At 37.2% G+C, this 21668-nt stretch overlaps 1 protein-coding gene across 1 annotated transcript in view; it reads right to left on the minus strand.

Annotated features, from left to right (window-relative positions):
* Positions 1–21668, minus strand: part of PIK3C2G (phosphatidylinositol-4-phosphate 3-kinase catalytic subunit type 2 gamma) — a 207892-nt gene that overhangs the window by 135330 nt on the left and 50894 nt on the right. Inside the window, exons 11-15 of the mRNA XM_061444643.1 lie at positions 18261–18456; positions 15330–15452; positions 11991–12122; positions 4457–4571; positions 2548–2678 (exon numbers count right to left, since the gene is read on the minus strand). Coding sequence (XP_061300627.1) covers positions 2548–2678; positions 4457–4571; positions 11991–12122; positions 15330–15452; positions 18261–18456 — 697 coding nt within the window. The remainder of the gene's footprint in view (positions 1–2547; positions 2679–4456; positions 4572–11990; positions 12123–15329; positions 15453–18260; positions 18457–21668) is intronic.

Consider the following 21668-nt stretch of genomic DNA (forward strand, 5'->3'; position numbering starts at 1 on the left):
TGGTAGGGTGTGGGGTTTTTTAGTTTTGGATATTAAGCTTCTTAGTTGTAACACACATAACAGGACATTTAAGATCAATGGTATAAGTACTTTGCATATGTACAGCATCTGAAGATTGTTACGTTAATAAGGACATTTCTTTGGCTCAATAGGGATAAGATGTTTATGAAGCCTCTATTGATAAAAAAGCAGTTTGTTTTTTTAGGTAAAGTTTTATCTAGGTTTCCCTCCATGTAACAGCTATATTAAAATATATAGCTCCCTTCTCAACACAAATAAAAACAAAGTTTCAAAACTTAAATAACTCAGCAGTTTTCAGTTTAAAAGTTTTAATTAATTCGTTTAGCTAAATGAAGAAAACAGCTTCTATGAAAGCTTTGTTAGCTGGTTTTAATTATTTCTTTTGTGGGGCGAAATGGCAAATTTGAATTTAAATGTTTCTGGGCTGGTTTTGTTGTTCATATTCAATACTAAATCAGAACAAGTCAAAAGGCAAAAAGAGGAAAAAGCAGCAAAGCTAGCAAATGGAAATTTCTGTCTCTCAGCACTGATTCTCACTTGCAAGTTTCTCTCCTGTGAGCAGACTAGCAAAGTGTGCAGCATCTCTGCAATTTTTTAGGCCTGTTTCACTCGTTCCCCTTCATAAGTAGCATTTCTAATCACAATTCACAGCAACAGTGTACTCATGACTGCTGGTAGGCAAACTACATTCTGATCAGCTAAGTGACAAAAAGGAAAACAAAAACAAAACAAAAACAAAATCAAAAAGCTGAAAGAGCAGTAAATGGTAGAAGAAAAACAATGACCAAAGAAAAGAAAGATGGCAGAAACGAGACTGTCATCTTCCTGACTTCAAACCAGTCTCTGATCCTTACTCTGGGAGCCACAGCTCACAAGCAGGATGTATCACATTCTAAGAGCAGCCATGATATCAGATGGCTAGTTTTCTGGTCTTTATATTTCAAATGCAGTAATCCTAAAAGGAATCAAAGGCTCACATCTGGAATGTTTCCAGAAGTCAGCCAAGAAGGCAGTAATAAATGAATTCTCTTGGTCTTGGTTCCCCCAGTCTTGCCTGGTTTGGTGACGTTAGCAAAGATCATAAAGCAGCATACAGTGTAGGTCTGCGAGGAGCACAAGAGCCATATGGTGAAGTTAATTTCCTTCAGTCCCATTGATCTTTTCACTAATCGACAGCCAAAAGATGTTGGCTGATCATGGTGGCCAGTGATCTGAGCCAACTACCAAAGACAGGGGTCTGACAGTCAGCTACTGGGAAGGCCATATATCTGGACCAGCTACTGGAGAAATAGATGTCTGTGTAATAGGAAGAGGGCCAAGTACCAGCAACTAAAGCGAGTGATTGTGAACGTTGGGGGCTTGCATGTCTGGGTTCCAGCAGCTGGGGGAATAGGGAGATCTGGGGCCAGCTACTGGACAGACTTTCTGAGCACAAATACTGGAGCATTCACTATTGTGACACTATATATAAAACCATATATATTTATGTATATGTATATTATATGTATATATTCCACCAGCAGATGCTGATTGTGATCAGACAGACAGGAGGAACAGAATCAGGCTGTGCATGTTCATTTTGTGTCAGTGCTGCACGTTTGTATGTGTGCTGGTAAGGTACTGCTTTCTTCCTGTGCTGATTTCTTGATATTCCTATCAGGAATACACAGCCCACCTCCTTAATGGCTGAATCAGGATTCATAACGCTACTGGATTCAACAGCCTTTTGGTCAACCATGCAGCTGTCTGTTTTTAATCTATACCATAGAAACCAACATAGAAATCAGCACAGAAAAGTCTTCTTAACAAATAACATCATACCACACTGGGATGGCTGATGTAGCTTTAAGTTATTTAGTTATTGCACAACTACTGTACCTTTTGGCCTTTGATGGAGGATTAACCCACACAATGAACTGTGACTGGTACAATGGCTCTCTAATCACCTGCGCTCCCAATTCCACTCTGTTTATATCCAAAGTTATTACACGCAGTACACAATCCTAATTGATATTATAACATAGATATAGCTGAGCATACTAATTTGCCTTGGTATATAGTGTGGTTTGTTTCACTCTATCTTTATCCACTTTCTGTGAAAGCTAAAATTTCCATACTTCTTTCCTTGCTTGTAACTTGACACAGATTGTTTTAATGATCATATACCATTTAAGTAAAATATCTGAAGTACAAATATACTGTTACTAAAGGATGCCGATTTTCACAGAACCCAAAAATTTCTTGCTTATGCTGATATAGACTTAATGACATCACCTGAAAATCTTATCCTTTGAATCAAAAATTAGTTTATTTTGTAAACTGGTAAAATACAATGTCACTTCCAGGGCCTTATTTAGGCTTTGCTGCAATCTGTTCTCCCATTTAGAGGTGCTACCACTCAAATCAATCAAGCTAAACTCTCTCAGAGGAAAATTTTGGTTTCATAGAATTGGATACATTTAATTGTGATCAATAGGCTAAGTACAGCAAGCCAAGAATCAGCAGGGGTGGCTGGGTACAACTTACAGCAAGACAGAGCATATCTGCGAAAGTCTCGCAATATGCTTCAGGCAGTCTTCGGTTGGCTCTTCAAGATCATCTCTTCTTTCTTCAGGTTCAGGTTTAATGAACTCCAAATTAGTTTCTGGACAGTCAATCTTTATTTAAAAACAGAACAAAAACAAGTCAGAAGTCCTTTTAGCCACCTTTATTCACAGATACAACTGTCAAAAAATGATCTGTTGTATTTGTACAGGAAGCATACAGAATATGAGGGAAAGAAGAGGGGTTAACTCTTTGAGGCTGTTCACTGTTATGTAATATATTACTTAAATATGTTGGTGATAAACTCAGCCCATGAAAATCACTGGGAGCTTTGCCACTAACTTTCCTGGGAGAATTTCATCCACTGTATTTCAATTTTATCCAAACTCTAAGAACTTACAGCTGACATAATTTTTTCCTTTTTTTCTTTTTTTTCCTCCTATCTTCATTTTAAATGAGATGGTTCTTAAATGGAAATCTTTCATTAATGTAGATTCTTTTTTTATTTTGCTTTTTTTTTTCCATAAAAGTAGGCATAATTCTGATCTAGTTTGCCAGCATAAGAGATGGAAATTAGATTCCTGATTTCACTTCTGGATGTTAAGTTTTATATATATTCTATGGCATCTACTAATTTTTCATTTCTTACACTTGGGTATAGCTGTCAGAAATTTAAGAAAATGTTTTTAAGATAAATAGAAAGAAAACACTGAGCTGGAATTAAAAAGCTTGAGGTGATTGATAATCTAAGTATAAACTTTGCTAAAAATTCAGGTTGTTCTTCCAAGTTCAGCTCAGTTTGCACCTCCTGGTTTGCTGTTTTTTTTTAATGCACATCATAATCATCTGTATCTTTTTTTTTCAATATACATATTAGAACTGCATTACTTTTCTAAAGGTTAACAAAGTTATTCCATACAAAATGTGTCTTCTCAGTCACAACAGAAAAGCTCTCTTTATGACATTTCCAACATGTTCACAGATTATGATACTATCACATGTATGGGAATAACTGAAAGTGAAGAGGAGAGAATGAGAGATCCTCCTGTTCTGTTTCTTTCAGTAGAGAGAGATTACAAATTAATAGCCATTTATTGTCACAACTGCCCTTCATTATTAACAGGGGGAGATATTTTAAGGCACCATCTTTGACTGAAGTTCTCAGACTAGAAAATCCCCATTTGCTCCTCTATTAAAAATAGGCTATTTTTAGGACAGCCTCATTTATCTGTATTATCTGCTTTTACATGTCATTTCTGAATAGTCATTTGGCTTTTTAATATAGGAAACAATTGGCTTTGCTCTTGAAGTTTCCAGTTGCTAATTCAAACTGGAAAGGTGACAAAACTACCATGCAGATCTAATGCATTTTCAATACTGCGAGCACATTCTGCCCAGAATGAGTGGGTGCTCAGCATGTAGTCATAAAGAGAGAGCTATACTGATGCTTATTGACAACTGCTTGTAGCCAGTTCCTTTACAAATCCTTTATGCTACTCAGTCTAATTGCAAGCTGTATATTTATAATGGCATGCAATTCAATAGAACTCAGAAAAAAAGCTCAGATTTGAAAAGGCAGTTATAAGTCAGGTACCAAAGTTACTATTTTGTGCCAAAAGTATTTTTGGAACCAAGATTATACCAACAAAAATGACCCTTTAAAAACATTCTTTGGCCCTCAGAGGTGGTATTTGATATGGAAAGTATCATACATATTTGCCACTGTGCAGAATTACAGACTTCCATCCACTAAAATTAACATGCTGTCTCAGAGCAGCTATAATGGAAATAGGATTTGTAATTTGTGAGGTCTTGATGAGCTGTGGGAACAGCCCTTTTTCTTGAATTTTGTTAGAAAACAACCTTTTCCTTTGCTTTCTCACTTTCTTACCTGCAGTGTTACTGAGGTTGGTGTATCAGTACTGCAGATGCCTGGGGTAATCATCGTTGTTGTAAGCTTGCTGTACAATGTCATGCTGAGTAGCACAGTTCCATGAATAAGCCGCCTGCAACACACACGGACTACTGCATTGGGTACTGGAGACAATTTGAACAGGGTTTACTGAAATTACATCAAAGAACATGGAACTGGATAGCTTAAAAAACAAGGGAAAGGAAAACAAACCTTTTATCTTTATGTGTTTAATAAAAAACTGGCCTAGATAAGTAGAGGTTGCATACTGATGGCCTCACTGCTCTAGTCATATCTGTGCAGCTGCAGGGATCATGACACAAATCATGCTGCCAAGACATTCTAGGTCAGCTCTGCACTTTACCACTGACTTCTTGTGTGACAGGACTTGACATTTAAGTTAGGTGTGAAAGAAGGATAATACCGTATTTCTACTTCAAGATTTAATTTTGAGGACAAATATATCAAAGATTGCAAAGTGTCAACACACTGTATAAGGTGGAGAGTGGTATGAACTTATTCCACAAAAAGAACAAACTCATGGTAACCTACTGCAACCTTGAAGGATCTTTGCTGATTTTATGTGTAGATGGCAGGGAAAAGGGAATATGGTATCAGAGTCTCCAAATAGCTGAAAGGAGTTTGAGTGGGGTAGTTTGTCCATATGTACTGCATACAGGGTTTTGGACAGATGAAGGATTATGGCCTGAAGTACCAGTCTGAGCGCTGAGCGCTACAAGTACAAGAGTCTTATCAGAAACAGGCATGCATGTGGTCTGCAGATAAGAAAACCAGCATGATTTGGTAGGTCAATAAAATTCAGTCTAGAGAACTTGAATAAAATTAGAAAATTCAGGTAAACTCTAATCATAACTAATCCACTCAAAGTAAGAAAATAGTACCTGAATATAGGAAGATACAGTATACTGGACTTACCCTGCAATTTGTCCATATCTTTATGCTTAGTGAGGTCAGAAATTTTATTATGTTCAACACTCTTTTTTTTATTTTTATTTTTTTATATTTATTTTTATTGCGATCGTTCCAAGCACTGCTCAGTCAAAACAACCAAGGAAATGAGCCAAGATTCTCTGCTGCCCACTGCAGCAGAAACAGCCAGCCACATAGATGAGATTTGAGTGTGCAGCTTTTACCTGAGATGAGGATGTTAGGTGTACAAGAGAACCCAGATGGACTTTTTGATCCCAGCATGAATTTGCAATATTGCTGTAAGAAAGCAGCTTTGAATTGCAAACCGAAATAAACTGTTGCTAAATCATCTGAAGAAGAAATAAGAAATTCCTGCAAAGTCATTTTTATAGACAACACTCTGTAAAACAAATTCAGAGGTAATTTTTCTATTTTGCTATTCATTTCTATTCATGTTGTTAGTGCAAATATTTTATGTTATCGTGAAAACACAGCTTAGGGGGATTACTGACAGCCATTTTCTGAAGTTTCTTTTGCAGCTGCAGGTACGTTTCCTGGGGAATGGAGGTAGAAAAAGGAACTGTGATGTGAAAAAGATAGTACTTGGGGGAAAGCAGTTGTCTAATTTGAAGTCTTTCACAATTAGGTCACTAATGTGAATGGTGAATTAATCAGTGGTGATACAAAGTTGTTTTTCTGTGCTTGTCCTCAGATGACCTTTAATAAATGAGTCAAATCTCTTGAACCACTCTTTTGTTGACAGAGATTTACAACATAACTGGAACTAATTGGTACTTCTATTAAAAGGGAGTGGAGTAGCTGAAAACTGAATGGACACAAATACTAAGTTACCCTTTTGAGCTCTCATTACTACTAATCACTTTCATAGTGTGCTCTAAAACTATAGTGGGCTTTAAGAAAAATAATGCATATAGTGAATATTTGTCCTGGGAAACCTCTATAGACAGATACAAGAAGTACCACAGACGTCAGAGGCACTGTACATATGTGTTTAATTGAGGCATTTCCTGAGCTTATTATTTCAACTAATTTGCACCCAGTACAGCTGAGGCCAAAGACCTTCCAGGAGGATAAGGAAGAATAAGATAAGGTAGGTTCTCAGAGTCCTAACTGGAGAAACAGCAAATAAAGCCAGTCTTTGCTGGACTGAGAAGACTTCAAATGTTAAAGCAAATGACAGGACTGTGAGTAAAACCAAGGACATTAAACTACTTTGATAGTACAGATTTGTTTCTTAGAACTAGATACATATTTATGCCTTGTAAATAGAGTAGCCTAATTTATACACTATAAATAAGTGAACAACTTATGTATCTTCAATCAGTAAATCAGTCTTTGGACTAAGCCTAGTCTGTAAACACAGGAAGCATGTTTTAACAGTTGTGAAGAAGCACTGACAACTGTGACATACAGTGTGTGTTTTTGCAGCACAGTTTTCCCTAGCAATCTCTGGGACACTGTGCTAACATTCTTCAGGACTGGGTCTGCTTCTGAAACACACAAATGTAACAATAACAGTGGCCACACAGGTGAATGAAACAGTAAAAAGATGCGTCATCGTTTTTAGAAAAAGAGAAAGAAAGAGGAGAACATGCGGGATCCATTCGTAAAAGGAAGGAGGTAGCCTCACGAATGTGATAACCATAACCTTTATAGAACAGACAAATTCCTCTGTGTTACCTGGTTCTGTTGATGAGCTCAGGCAGCTCACTCCTTGTTCTGCCTGCCAGTTTTCCCATCTGTAAGGTGAAGGTAGTGATACTGTCCTTTGTAAAGACTGTATGACAATCACGCCATAGACAAAGCCTTCCATGTAACAATTTCAGCATCAAGCACATCAGAAGGTGAATAAACAACTGCTGTTCTGTGCCTACTGCCATTTATTTATTTATATGCTCATGTAGAATCAGGACAGATGGAAAGCCCTGGAATTACACAGATTCGTGGCTCTCATTTTTTACCGCAACCAAAATAAGCTCCACACCTTATTACAGAAGAGAACACTGCTATTTAAGGACAGCTCAAGTTTTATCCTAAATTAACAAAATCAACCTGTGTCCTGAAGTCATGTAGAACACATCCCTCCCCATACCCAGCAAGAGGAAATTTTTGTTGCTTGCTCTGCCTGATTTGGAAATACCAGTTCAAAATAAATGGTGGTGTCAGAGTCTGCCAAGTCGGAGCAATGGGCAATGTGGGGGACATTACAACTCCCAGGCTGCCCAGGTGATGGATTTCTGATTTGTTAATTAGCTCTGCATCACTAAACTGTTCAGCAGTTTTCTGATGTGAGGGAATGCAAAGTTGGTACACCGGCTTTCAAATGTTTTTCAAATTGCCTCTTCTGTCTAATAAGACTTCTTGATACAGTTGCACCATCAAGGGCTTTATTGGCATTGATTTAGGCCCACTGAAGTCAGCTACCTGATAACGATGAAAAATGTGGATATAGAGGTTCACCTACTGGTCAAGTAGGCAGCTACAATAGTTAATACTGTGTTAATTCCCAAAAATACATAACATTAGAGGGACTGTTTAGATCATACATAACAGGAAAATGAGGACAAAATATAGTGTAAAAATAATGTAATTATCACAAAACCTGACATTATAAGTCTCATAAATTCAGAGTTGTTTTTAAATTTAAAGGAAATTCAAAGCTTCTAAGCTATTAAAACCCCCATATCTTATGGACCAAGAAGTCTTAACTCTGCACTGGAATGATATTGTGACATAACTACTTTATTCTAATTATAAATACTACAGAATTCTAGAAAATTTGAATTAGAGATACAATTTTCAGCTGCAAAGGAATGCTAAATGTTCTACAGACATTTATAAGGACCACATCTTTCATCCCCAGAGTTTCTAGTTTAGGTAATTTCCATAAATTTGAAGGTGCTAAATACAGCAAATACAAAACTATCAGATTATTCCAGATTTTCAGAACAAATTTCCAGTTATGTTCCTTATTCTTTCCTAATTTTGCCCCCAAACATAAAGCTAAAAAATAAGTTTACAAGCAATAATTTTAAGGTAAACAACTATACTTAGGCAAAGATTGGAGAATATCTGCAGGGACTCAGTTTTGTAAAGACTGAGACTATTTGCACAGAAAGATGCAAAACTGATAAGCAGCAATCTCAATTGCATTTGATACTGAGTGTAGTGGCTGCCCTGTATATCCATCAAATAGTCATAAGTCAGCACACTCACGAGACAACCGCCGGAACAGTGAGAGATAATACTGGAATTCAGAAAATTTAGCAAATTTGAAATTTACTAAATATTTGTTTACTGACAAGTTGTTAACAACAACAACCACCAAAATTAAACAGGCCAGATTCTTGGGAACATTTTTTAGTATTTTGTCATTTCAGCATGGGCCAGGTATGGAGAAGAGATTGCAAATATGAAATTCTAAATAGTAAGCAATATGCTTTATTTAAACAGCTGTGATTTGATTCTATTTTATTATATATTTCTCATATACTGTGCTTAGCCAGTATTTTTTTTAGAGAACTGGAGAATTAAAATCTCAAAAAACGGCTACAGCCTTGGCAAGGGACTTTGACATGGTCTTGCCCAAAAGCATGAGAAACACTTCACACTTCTTGAAACACATGAAAGGAATTTGTATACTTTGTATGTTAAAATAAGTTGGTTTTCCCTCATCTTCAGTTCAAAGTAAAACAAGGAATAGGAGTGTAAAGGAGAGAAGCAGCCATACAATGACAATAAGCATTTTGGAAGAGAACGTAGATATCAAATTTAAAGAGAGAAGTCCTTTAAAATAAAATGTTCTATTGCCATAGGGCAGTCAAAGATCAAGATTCCTAAGTAATATCTGGGAATAACCCAAAACATCTGAATAGAGAAAAAGAGGCCATGCTCTGTACTCATATTTGCTGACCCTGAGAAGAATGGCTCAGTGACCAAATGGGACAACAACTTGAACAAGGATGTTTGATGACCCAGGCAAATACCTCAGGGTTACTGGCTTCTTCAAAGAGATTATTTCTGTCCTTTCTCCTGTAAATTAAATCTTAGACTTGAGAATGTTAAGACTTTTTAGAACTCAAATTCAACCCTAAGGAAAGTTTTCTTTAGAGAAAGTGTTATTTTTCAAGTTAGAAATGTTTTGTCAAAGATTTTCTGGTGAGATTTCTTTAATCTCTTTACACACATTTACAAAGTTTGTTCATTTAGGGACCCTAATACCATAATCTCTGCAATAATATAAGGTATTCTTGACACATTAGCATGACATTATAGGTACAAATCTGTTCTTGCTACATACTTTCAAGTTAAGAAACACTCTATTGAAATAAGTCTCCAGGTTTAGTTCCATTCCAGCTGCAAGGGTAGTGAAGCTGGGTTCACTTCAAACAGTTTATGCTTTCCACAAAATTTGTGAATCAAATAAAAACCTTTATCAACTTGCATTTTTTGTGGAGCAGGAAAAGGCCTCTCAAAGTCCTACTGTTGCTTCTCAATTACTTCAACTGATAGCATTACCTTTTAAAAATTACCTGTCAGGTTAAATCCTGCTGCCGCCTAAGTAGATAACTCTGAGAGCTAGTTTACCAAAAAAAAAATCATCTTCCAAAGAAAAGGAAAAGCAGGCTGGGTGAATGTTCAGATATTTTCAAATTTCACATTTCAGAAATTTTCAGGGCTATCCTTATTTTTAAACCAGTCAGACTATCAATTGTAATCATGGTTAATGATTAATTCTGTGGAGCTGTGGCTGCCTGAAAGAGGAAAAAGCATTTAGGCTTCTTTGTGTTAGTAATTACTGTAATTGTAAATGACACAGCTATCATATTAAGGGGTGTTGGACATGCTGTTCCTAAATCATTCCTCCCCAACAACTGAACTTTTATTTCTCCTTTGAAGGGTCATTTCAGCAATGAGCTCTACAATTATACAGCAGATGAAAGAGAAGTTACCCTCTATCCCCTTCATTGTGCTGATTGTGTGTACCAGGAAAGAATGGAGCCATTTTTCAGTAAAATTTTCAAATCACTTGGTGATTTATCTAATGAAAATCAACATGCTTGTTCCAATGGCATATATTAAATATATATATATGTATACTACAAGCTGCTGAAGGCTTTCAGGTCTTCTAAAAATCATTCCCTTGGGATTTGAATTATAGAAAGCCTCTAGTACAACAGAGTTCCTCAAGGACAGTATTCTTGTGTATTCCAGTTACCTGCAAAGGTCCCCAAGTGTTCCCCAATTAAGTTATTGTAATGCTCTGCTTCTGACTATACTCAGAACACGTCAGCTTGCTGGGGATGAGGACATCTTAACACTTCACCTCAAGTTAGATTCTCAGACAAGATTTTCTCTCTATTTTACCCTAAGACCAGGATGATAGAAATACTCAAAATAAATATAATGCACTTTTTGTTTATAAAGACACACACAATGGAAGAGTGATGTGCTCTACTTCAGACTAACTGCGTAAGAAAAGTTAGGAATAAATTGCCCAAGCGATCCTTGGAGCATAGATTTGATACATGTTTCTTTCCTTCCTTCAAGCTAAGTCCTATAATCATCAAGACACAGAAGAATGCTCTCTTTTTCTAAACAGAGTAATCTTCAATTTTCTTCTGAAAGGATGGAAAAAGCCTCTAGCCAAGTCCAACCTATTTTTTAGTGTTTCAAGCCTCTCAGCTTTAAAGTTCAGTGGAACCCAAGGTCTTTCAAACATAGTAATTCATACACGCAATCAGATTTTTTCAGTTTGTTTTGTTTTAAATAGTGATTGCCACCATATGGGGAAGTGGATGAAGATGTCTCAGATGAGGAAAGATTTACAGCTTAAAGATGCATGCTAATGCATAAACTTTCAGAGCTTCGATGTATCCATCTATTGACCAGAGGGCATGCAGGGCTAGGGTGTCTAAATAAAAATTCCGTATCATTGTAAAGGCTTGTTTTAAATTCAGATGTCTCAGTCCTACTGAAGTATATTTAGAGCACTGCAGAAAATTTACCTTAGATCTCTGTTTATGCATCACTGCAGAGACACTCAAGGCTACCGGCATTGCTAAACCACTGTTACATTTTGTGTTGTATAGAAAGAAAAGGTTAAAAAAGAGGAGAAAGCTTCTAAAGTGGTGTGTAAAGGGAAAGGTGCCCATTGCGGCATTCACTAACTGTCTCACTTTCAGCAGAATGAATGGGTGAGAGATCGGAAAGCAGACTGAAAAAAAAACCAATCATTGTGACCAAGAAGCTACGCTGAGAAGGATTTTGCAAAGCTACAGGAATAGGTACAGCAAGGCCTTTCAACAGGCCCAGGGAACTTTATTGTTAAGCGTTAAACAATTACATAAGCCAGGTTTAAAAACAATGTATTGGAAAGAAAGAAAAACTTATGGATGGGACTTTTACTGACACATCAAGAGCAGTTTATTGTGACTGTCTCAGTCTTATTACAGGAAGGTCCTGAAATTAGTATTTCTGTCTTTGTATATTTCGCCCAAATTGAGTGCAACACTATTCAAGAATGGTCTCTTCTTAAACTATAATACAAAACTGAACTTACTCTTTTGGATACAATGGGGAGCATGTCCAAGCAAGCACTTCTGTATTTTTAGAGGCACTGTTAACTCCAAGTAGTTTTATTGTCAACATAGTTTCCCTTGGAAGAGCCTTTATTTGTAGAGGAAAGTTGATTCTAAAAGCAAATGAGAAAACAGAAAAATAAAAGTTTTTTAAAAGTGAGCACCGTTATCGTAAAGTGAGTTCTACTTCTTTTTTAGATGCCTTAACACAGATATCAAGCTATAAATTACAAGAATTGCACTCTGAAGGAAATACAACTGACAGATGCCCTCAATACATTGATGAACACTGCTAACCATTAACTTGGGTCATAGTACTTGAGAAGGGGCATATAAAAAGTCATTTACTTCAGTGGCAACAACTAGATTTGACAAAGGCAGGAAAAGCTTTGTTGAACTTCTGCTTTAGAATTACCTTGTCAATGAGGGAATATTTCAGAATAAGCATTCCCTAAGGGTAAATTATAAACCAATAGTTATTTGCTTTCCTGTGTCTTCAGAGGAAAACAGAAGATCTGCATAAACCTGAGATTAAGAAAACAAACTACAGGATAAATTAAATTATGTAGAAACCATTTAAATTTCAGATATTTAGTCTAGACTGGCAGAACAATGTGACTCTTGGCATTTAAAAAGATGTAGTCATACTCAAGCAGTAATCAAATGTAGAAATTTGTATTTAATAATTACAGTAGCATAAAAAACACAAGGGTTATTTGGTAGCAGAAATAAGAGAAGGTAATAGCATAAGGGAAAATTAGTGTAAGATTTCACTCCTAGTCCCAAATCTGTTGAAATTCTATTGGCTTCAGGAAAGTTTCCTTGGATACACTGAGGAGCCACTTAAAGAAGAAGGTAGAAGGTTTCTAGCTGAAATACTCAAGTACTCCAAATTAGCATTAGTGTAAAAATTTTAGATGATCAGTTCTAAACATTTAGAAATTATTCAAACTTGCATACCTCTTTCTCTTAATAACAAAGCAAGACAGCAATTTCCCACTCTTTCTGGTTAACATGAATAGAATTGAGAAGCAATTCTCAACTGTCTTCCCACATGTTCCTATTTATAACTTTCAGCTCTGCTTTCCCTTTCTCATGCCCTCTACCTCACTCATAACTAGTCAGAAGCAATTATTGGGAAACTGAACTGTTATACATGCTATATAGGTAGCTTGTTCTGTCTTTTTCACTTACAGGCACATAACTCTGTCTGTGTTACATTAAACTGTTCAACAAGGAGTTATACTTAACTTTAAAGCATTGTTAAATCTGTGAAGAGACAAAAATAAAAAATTGAGACATGCATTTTGTAATACTGACAATTGTTAACACTCTGAACTTGGAGCAATGAAAAAACCTCATAGGACCCTCACTGCAGAAATCAAATGCTTGCCAGTGGTTTCCTAGAACACAATATATAGTATTTCCAGATGTACACCAATAGGAGAAGAACCTGGAAACTTTTACAAGAGTTATATATCCCAAGAGTTAAAGTATGGGCCAAGGATGTCCAACATTTCCCTTCCAGTGACATGTGATACACAGAGAAGGGGAATAGCTGTATTGATTTTTAAAATTTTGATTAATGCTCATATAAGATTACCCAGTTGGCATAATCCTTTCTGACCACATGAGGCTGCATCAAATGGATGACTAAGAAGAAGAAAGGGGAAATGGAACAGTGGCCAGAAATGACACCCTGTGCACATACAATTTCAACAGTAGTTGAGAAGAACAGAGAAGCTACTCACTGTGCTATTCACGGATGTTAGATAAAGTTACACAGCTGGTTTAAAAGGCCAAGGGCCTAATATCATAAAAGCACTCAAGACAGAAGAGTTCCAGGGCAACCCGGGCTTTGCCCTGAGAAAGTATAAACAAAATAAGACAGGCCAAACAAAATATGGAGAAGAGGGAAACACAATGCCAAGAAAGTATCTGAGGCGATAAATGGTAAGCTTAATGTTAATTCCATATTTCAAGTCTGTAGGTTTAACATAAATTACACAGGATGGAAAAAGAGCAAATGGTGGAATACATTCAGAACAAACAGCTAAGGCAAAAGAAATAAAATAATCAAGAGATCTCAGCCCCTGAAAAATGAAACTGATGAGAACATAATTCAAAAGAAGCCAAAAATGCTCATAAGCAATAAAATCTTTCCCCTACACTTCAATTATATCTGCCCATACGTACCAGAAGATAGCACTTAACCAAATTCTTGGACAAGGTGAAAATTCATACAGCACAAATGGGAAAGATCCTGTTCATTTTTTAACACAAGGATAACAGTTCCCAATTATATGAAAGATTGAGGGTTCAACACTCAAACTACCTACTCAACTGAGGCATCAAAGTACGTAATTGGACTAATCTGGATGCTTAGCAGAAATTACCCATTTTGTTTCTTAATCATAGGGCAGACATACTATGCTTCCCATATCTTTTCAGGAGTGCTGTGTAAGAAAGCTATGCAAAATATCCAATAATGTAGAGGTGTAACAGGTTTGACATAAAAAGGTCTTCCATCTGATCAACCTCAAATTGTTTTGTGGCTTAGGTAAAGGCAAACAGAAGTTCTGAATTGCACTCTGTATTCAATTATAGTGTAAGAAAACCCTTTCAGATTACTTGTAGCCTTTGTTCAACTATAATGTAATCAAGATGTTTGCAGATTTGGAATATAATTAACAGTGAAGTAAAACACCAAAAATTTCAAAGACTGTAAATATAAACACATCATGCCCAGGAAGCTGGAAGAATACAGTATTACCACCAAATCATTAAAAATTGTGTACTTATTCTCTCTCATGTATCACAAATATGCTTTTTGTCATCCCATTGCCTTAAGTTAATGCAATTTGAGTGTATGCTTTGCTTTTCAATGGAATTATTTTCCTCAAAACAGACAAGCAGGTGACAGGCTGTTGGTAGCCTTTATTCTAAAATTCCATTCTCAAACTAAGGTCCTCATTTTAAATCTGCAGATCTTTCTTATTAAAAAAACCCTCACCGCAACAGCCTGTTTCCTCTAAAAAGAGGACCAAGCCTTAAAGAAACATTACATTACTACTAGAGGTGGATCCAAAGGGCGGAAGATCTCAAAAAAGAAAGAAATACAGCCTTAGGTTGCATCTCCTTTTATTTCCAGTATTCCTCTACAATGCTTCCACTGAATGAAACCTATTCTCTTCCTCTGGCTATCCCACCCTTTTCTCACTCCCATCTCCCCATGTATCTGCAGAACACTCTGAATTATATGTATCTAATTTGCTCAGAAGATCCATAATTCTAATTTGCTCAGAAGATCCAAAACTTACTTCTCGTTCCAGTCAATCAGGAAAAAGAAAGATCTTTTAACTGGTATATTTTTGCGTATCTTCACTTGACATATTGTCTTTCCAGCATAAGTTAGTGAACAAGAAAAAGAGAAAACTTTGTAGCTACAAAAAAGAAAAAGGAAAGGAAAAAAAGATCAGTTGCAATGTACCATGTAAATGCAATGCACAATAAATTTGGAGCTAAATATTTGGAACCTTGGGAAGATCTATCCTTACATGAAAAGGGAATTAAAGTAATAAATCCCATATTAATGGGGGTCTGCATGTGTTTACTTTGGCTTGAATGTTTTTTTTTTTCTATTCAGAGTTCAAGAAAAGAACTGAAGACACCTAGATTCTGTTCCATGTTTTTGTAGTTAAGACTAATTTGTTTTTCATTATTATAGTCAAAGGATGTTTGGACATAAGTTTTGAAGTGTTACAACTTGCTCATCATACAACTTGAGTCAACAGTTAATTTATTTATACTTAACTTTTCTGATCTGTAAAAAAGAGGTTAGTACTCAAGGGATCCTATATATTCATTGCAGCAGAAGTACTAAAGCCTTCTGTGTTGTCATTCTTCAAATACTTTACTAATTTCATTCACATGCATACTTAACCGACTACCTTCATAGTGTAATTTGGGTCTGGAATGATCTGTTAGTTTCATATTGTCATGGTTTAAACCCTAGCCAGACAGCTTGTTCACTCACTCCCAGTGAGTGGTGCCAGGCTGACAGCAATCGAGGGCCTCCCCCCCAAGGGCTCTCCACTTCCCCGCTCCCGGAGGAACGCGGAGGAGGATCAAAAGAGTGCAACTCCCATGGGTTGAGACAAGAACAGTCCAGCAACCAATGTACAACACAAATCACCACCAACGACAACAATGATAAGAGAAAATAATAAGGGAAGAGAATACAATACCACTGGCCAAGAAACGAGTCCCACCCGGAAGCCTGTGTCCTTCTGGGTAACTCCCAGTTACTCCCCACCCCGGGCATGACGTGCTGTGGTATGGAATACCTCTTTGGCTAGCCTGGGTCAGGCGCCCCGTCTCTGCTTCCTCCCGGTTTCCCCTCCTCCCTGGCAGAGCATGAGCCTCACAAAGTCCTTGGTCAGGGTAAACATTACTTAGCAACAACCGAAAACATCAGTATCACCAGCACTCTTCCCAGGCTGGAAGTCAAAACACAGCACTGCACCAGCTACCACGAAGGAGACACATGACTGCTACTGCTGAACCCAGGACACATATTCTTCTTATTGGAATATTATAAAATTTTAGACAAATAGAGGAATAGGATATGATTAAACCAATGTTCTTAATTAGTCTTGCAACTTCCAGATCTTCCTGCCACTCTCAGCTTTAGACCACTTTGTATACAGGAATGATGAACAGAATCAAATTTGAACAGGAAATTTTAAGCACTTGCAGACTGAAGGTGTCTAGCTTTGTCTTAGTTACACAAATGATGTTTGATCTCTTCCAGAAGAGATCTCTTAAATATAGCCTCTTTCTTCAAGAGTATAAACATTACAAACAGTTGGAGGATAGTGCAGGAAATAATAGCTTTTAACACAATCAAATGATTAATCATTGGTGTTTAAACAGAAGTATTAATACACAATATACAGACATTACTTGTATATATCCTGACTTATACAATGCTTCAGTTGCCTGAAGTCAAAAAGGTTGTTAAGAGCACATGTGCTTCAACCTATTTTAGGTTTTGTAGAGCATTTTGTATAGGTAGTCTCCCTGTGAATTCAAAAGCATGACGCTATAGTCTTGTCCCCAGAATCACTTCTTACCACCCAGATGAAGATAGGAATCTGCTTTTGGGGGGCTATAGAAAAAAGTACAGCCAAACACCAAGCTAGCAACATCATGCAATTGGCAGCAAATTAGGCACATGTGCTTGGGATTTAAATTAGATAAACCAATAAACTGATAAAAGAAACAAGAACGAATAAAATACAATAAACAAAGAAAAGTAATCAGTTTTGCAAAATTATTCTCCACTTGTAATATCTGTACCTATCTTTCTCACAAGGACAGTAAGACAGGAGTAAGAAATTGAGAGCATAAACATGAAAACTGACAAAAAGCCAATCCACAAAGGTGAACTTGAGATGGATTTGACAGGACACCAGCATGACTCTGTAAAATGTATGACAATGCACTCTCCCGTGCCCCAAATGATTAAAAGAAAGCCATTTATCACATAATGGTATGTGTAGAAAAAAAAACAATGGGGCAGACAGTGAGGGATGTCAAAATTCTAACACTCATAATACATATATATATATGCAGGAATATATATTACAAATATATATTATGAATAGCACCAAGATCATGAAACATGACCTTCAGGAAAGGGAAAATGAGAGCCATGACACAGCCAGCATGAATTCATGCAGTGCAGTAATAAGAACAGGGAGCATGCATGTGAGCGAGGCTAGTAGAGTATTTGAGGAAAGCAGGTGCCCAAACAGCAGTCCATGTTAAGCTATGAATATTGGAATGACTGGAAAGGGAAATTAAGGAGGAAGACAGATTCTTATTTCTACATACTTGAACACAGCATTCAAGTAATCAGTGGCCCTTAGGCCATATGTAATTTCACATTTTTCTGGTAAAACATAAAATGCAGTGGGAATGGTATAACCATCTGAAAATCAGCATAGTGATCACAGCCCTGCATTTATTATCTTAAGTAATGAAAATTCTCTCAGATTTTTATTAAACTGATAGTTACATCTAATGATGTACACTCTCTTGCTCACTAACTAATACACCCACTTTCTCAGCCTCTAACATTAATATAGGAGTATCACCAAAGCAACAGATGTAGTCTAGTATATGAAAAATATGTGATCTAAGAGACAACACCTCTTCTTGTGAACACCTGCTGGATCTCCTCCTACCTGTTCACCCAGGCTTCTGGGATGTTATGGGCAGCATATACAGTGAAGCTGAGCTGGGAATCAAGGCTGACGTCTGCACATGAAGGGCTTTTAGGTATGCTGGAAAGCTGGAAATTTGCATCAAAGCTGCTGCTGTAAATGTGGATGAGACAAGAGATTGCTGTGGAGAGCTCAGTCAATGCAGCCTTTATTAATGCTGAGAGGAGAGAAAGAAATAAAGGTTAGCAATAGGTCATTTATAAAGAATCATATTTATCTTAAACCATCAGTTACAGCTCTGAAATGCTTCCTAATAAAATTCAATTAAAATGACATAACCTACCAACTGAAGCCAATTAGCCACCTGTGCTTCTCAAACCAGCCTTAGTTCACTTCTGGTGTATCATTAAGAGTCTTTCACCACAGTGCTTTCAAATTAAGGCATTTTCAAAGTAAGCATTTTAAACTACAGCAAATTAGTGTGTGCCTCAGATACACCATTTTAGTGTGTTAAATTTTGTTCTGGAATTTTTTGTTATATAGGTATTTTGTAATTTCAGCAGCTAAGTAGCTACTTAGGTCAAGGGAACTGGCAATGACGCAGTAGAACAGAGAAAAGGCACTGGTTAAATTTTAAGACTATAAAGCTGTTGCAACTGTACTCAAGTCATAAAATATATACAGTAGCATTCACAATCAGACATAGCAGTCAGATGGTCACAGACTGGTGATAACATTATGCAACAATGAACACTGAAATACATATCTGTATGGATATATGTGAAATGCAGCGTGTACCCTCATTTATATCACACTTTTATTTGTTTCCTCTGGTTTCAGCTCTGCAGTGCTCTTTTTCTGTAATTACTGGCTTTTATCCATCTTGCCTCTCTGTGCTTTTGGAGCAGCTAGGGATTGCCTGGTCGCCAGCTTAAATTAAAATCCCCAGCCCTGGCAGCCTCCATCAAGCAAAGAAAGCTTGTACAAACACTCATTTCTCAGGCAAGGGACAAATTGAGAGAGTGTCAGAGTACATTGTATCATTCTAGGATCAGGATGATTTGTCTTCAAAGAGGACTACCCCAAATTCTCCTTTTCCCACACCTCTAACTCACAGATTTCACTATGATCAAGAACATACTCTCTTCCTGTTATAGTTCCTGACGCACTCTCTAAGCTTGTCCGGCCACTGTATTACATAGCCATCTACCATCAATCTAATAGTGTCTACTGGAAAAAAAAAAAAAAATAAAATCAATTCCCAGGAACAGGAAGCCTGAGACTTACATTAGCTCTTTATATTCAGGATAGGTGCAGGACATCAGTTACAGATACCACAATTCACTGGACTTAGCTGTGCCAGTTTCCTGACAGATCTGTCTCCAAAAAAACCCGTATCCTAGGTCTGGAATTTTATTTCCCTGCTTTGATACCTTCTGCCTTAAAACTCAGAACTACTGAGTCACAAAACGTACTGCAAACAGTGCAAAGGAATTATTTCAGTCTTTGATTTATAATAGACAAATTTTAACTATGTAACAATGGAGATATACATAACATCAAAACCGTCTGACGTATATTAGGGTTTGCTACTGGAAATACTGACAGCAAATTATTACACCCATGAGAGACTGGCTACAACCTTATAGTGTTGTAATCTTCTTCCACATTTCTTCCCTGTGAGGGTGGTGAGGTGCTGGCACAGGTTGCCCAGAGAAGCTGTGGATGCCCCATTCCTGGAAGTGTTCAAGGCCAGGCTGGACGAGGCTTTGAGCAACCTGGTCAAGTGGAAGGTGTCCCTGCCTATGGCAGCAGCTTGGAACTAGGTGGCCTTTAAGGTCCCTTCCAACCCAAACCATTCTATGAGTCTATAACATGAAAACTGAATCATTTTAGAGACTTAGCAGGGTTAAGAAAACTCAATCCTGTTACTCTTTGTGCCTACTTTGCTGTCTAGAACTTAATCATCTTTTTATCTATTCTCTTTAGTATTTTCTCCATTCATTATCCTCTACCATAATTGTTTTGAATAAGCCTTTTTCTAATTTCTCCCCCAGAATACCATTCTATTCTCACACCCAGTTCTCTTGGACATGTAATAACTCAGAACCTTCCAAACAAAATGCTTAATTTGCACCGAATTCTTTCATATTGCAAGGAATTACCTGTGGTCATATACACAAACCCTTCTTAAGAGGTCCAGAAGAGCACATTAATGGACTATTATTTGAACCAGTATTTCTACTTTATCTGAAAAGTACTATGCTATTTACATGAAGGAAAAACAGCTACTTAGCAGACTTCCTGGCTCCAATTTGTTCAAAGTGGCAGACAGGTAGATGTAGTGTAATAGCAAATCCCTTATTTATGCAAATTGGCCTACTGAATCCAATGATTGCTGAGTGGAACCTGCTCAGCATTTTCTCCAAAAGAGATTGAAATGTAGTTCAGAATCTGTGTAAACTTCCCGCTGTGTGCTGAAACATGCACTTCGGCCACAAGCACCTTTTACACAATCTGTGCTCTAGGCTGCAAGGTAATGTTTCAAATTTTGGCTCCAAAACAAGAGGAAATATATTATAGTTCAGATAAGCCACAGAAAGGAATCCCACAGATTCTGCCTCAATTATTTATAACATGCTTCAGTGTACCAGTGGTGAGGTGAAAAAAGTTTCCTGGGTGTCAGGGACCTGCACACCCCACAAGATATATGTGGCTAGATGAGGCAAGGTTAAGTCTTCACTTGGTTGTAAGACAAGGTCCATGAGACTCTCTGCTGAAGGAAGCCTGGAAATGTTTGTTTTTTTTTTCCTCTACCTCTTAAATTTCAACCTTTTCCTTGTGGGCTTGCAGGGTCTGTGCCTGCCTGCAGAAATGGAGATAGTTTGGAAGCAGGGCCTGGGAGAATACAAGCTGCTCCTTTCATTACAATGGCAGGGATGAAGACAGCAGTGGAGCAATCAGTTCAGCTGCCAGAAAAGGGAGACAAATGAAACTTCAGCATTATTTATCAAACTATTAGGAGGTTCAGAATGAATGTATTCTCAGGAACAGAGCTTCTCAGGTGTAAGCAAACATCTGAGTATGACTGGACTGCAGCTGCAGGATTTTTCACTATGTTTATTTTCTTAACTTGTCAGCTCTCATTTTAGAAACACTCTTTGGTTTCTGTGCCAGTGAGCCCTTCCCCATCCTTCCACCCCCCCCTTCACTAATTAAGCCCAGTAGCAATTAACTAAATTAGAGACAAACATCTTGGGTAGTCTGTAAATGTCCATTACTCACAAAAGTTGGTCAGCATCTTTTCACTGCATTTTTATGAGCTGCTGAATAGGATTTGGCATGCTGAAATTATATTGCCCATTCATGAAGCCAGTGAACTTTACTGCTTTTTATGATGTTTATGTTTAATAAATCTTAGATGAGAAA

This window comes from Pezoporus flaviventris, unplaced genomic scaffold (genome assembly GCF_033815535.1).
Source record: "Pezoporus flaviventris isolate CSIRO_AGI_PZ_B2104156 unplaced genomic scaffold, CSIRO_AGI_Pfla_v1 ptg000002l, whole genome shotgun sequence".
NCBI classification, from domain to species: domain Eukaryota; kingdom Metazoa; phylum Chordata; class Aves; order Psittaciformes; family Psittacidae; genus Pezoporus; species Pezoporus flaviventris.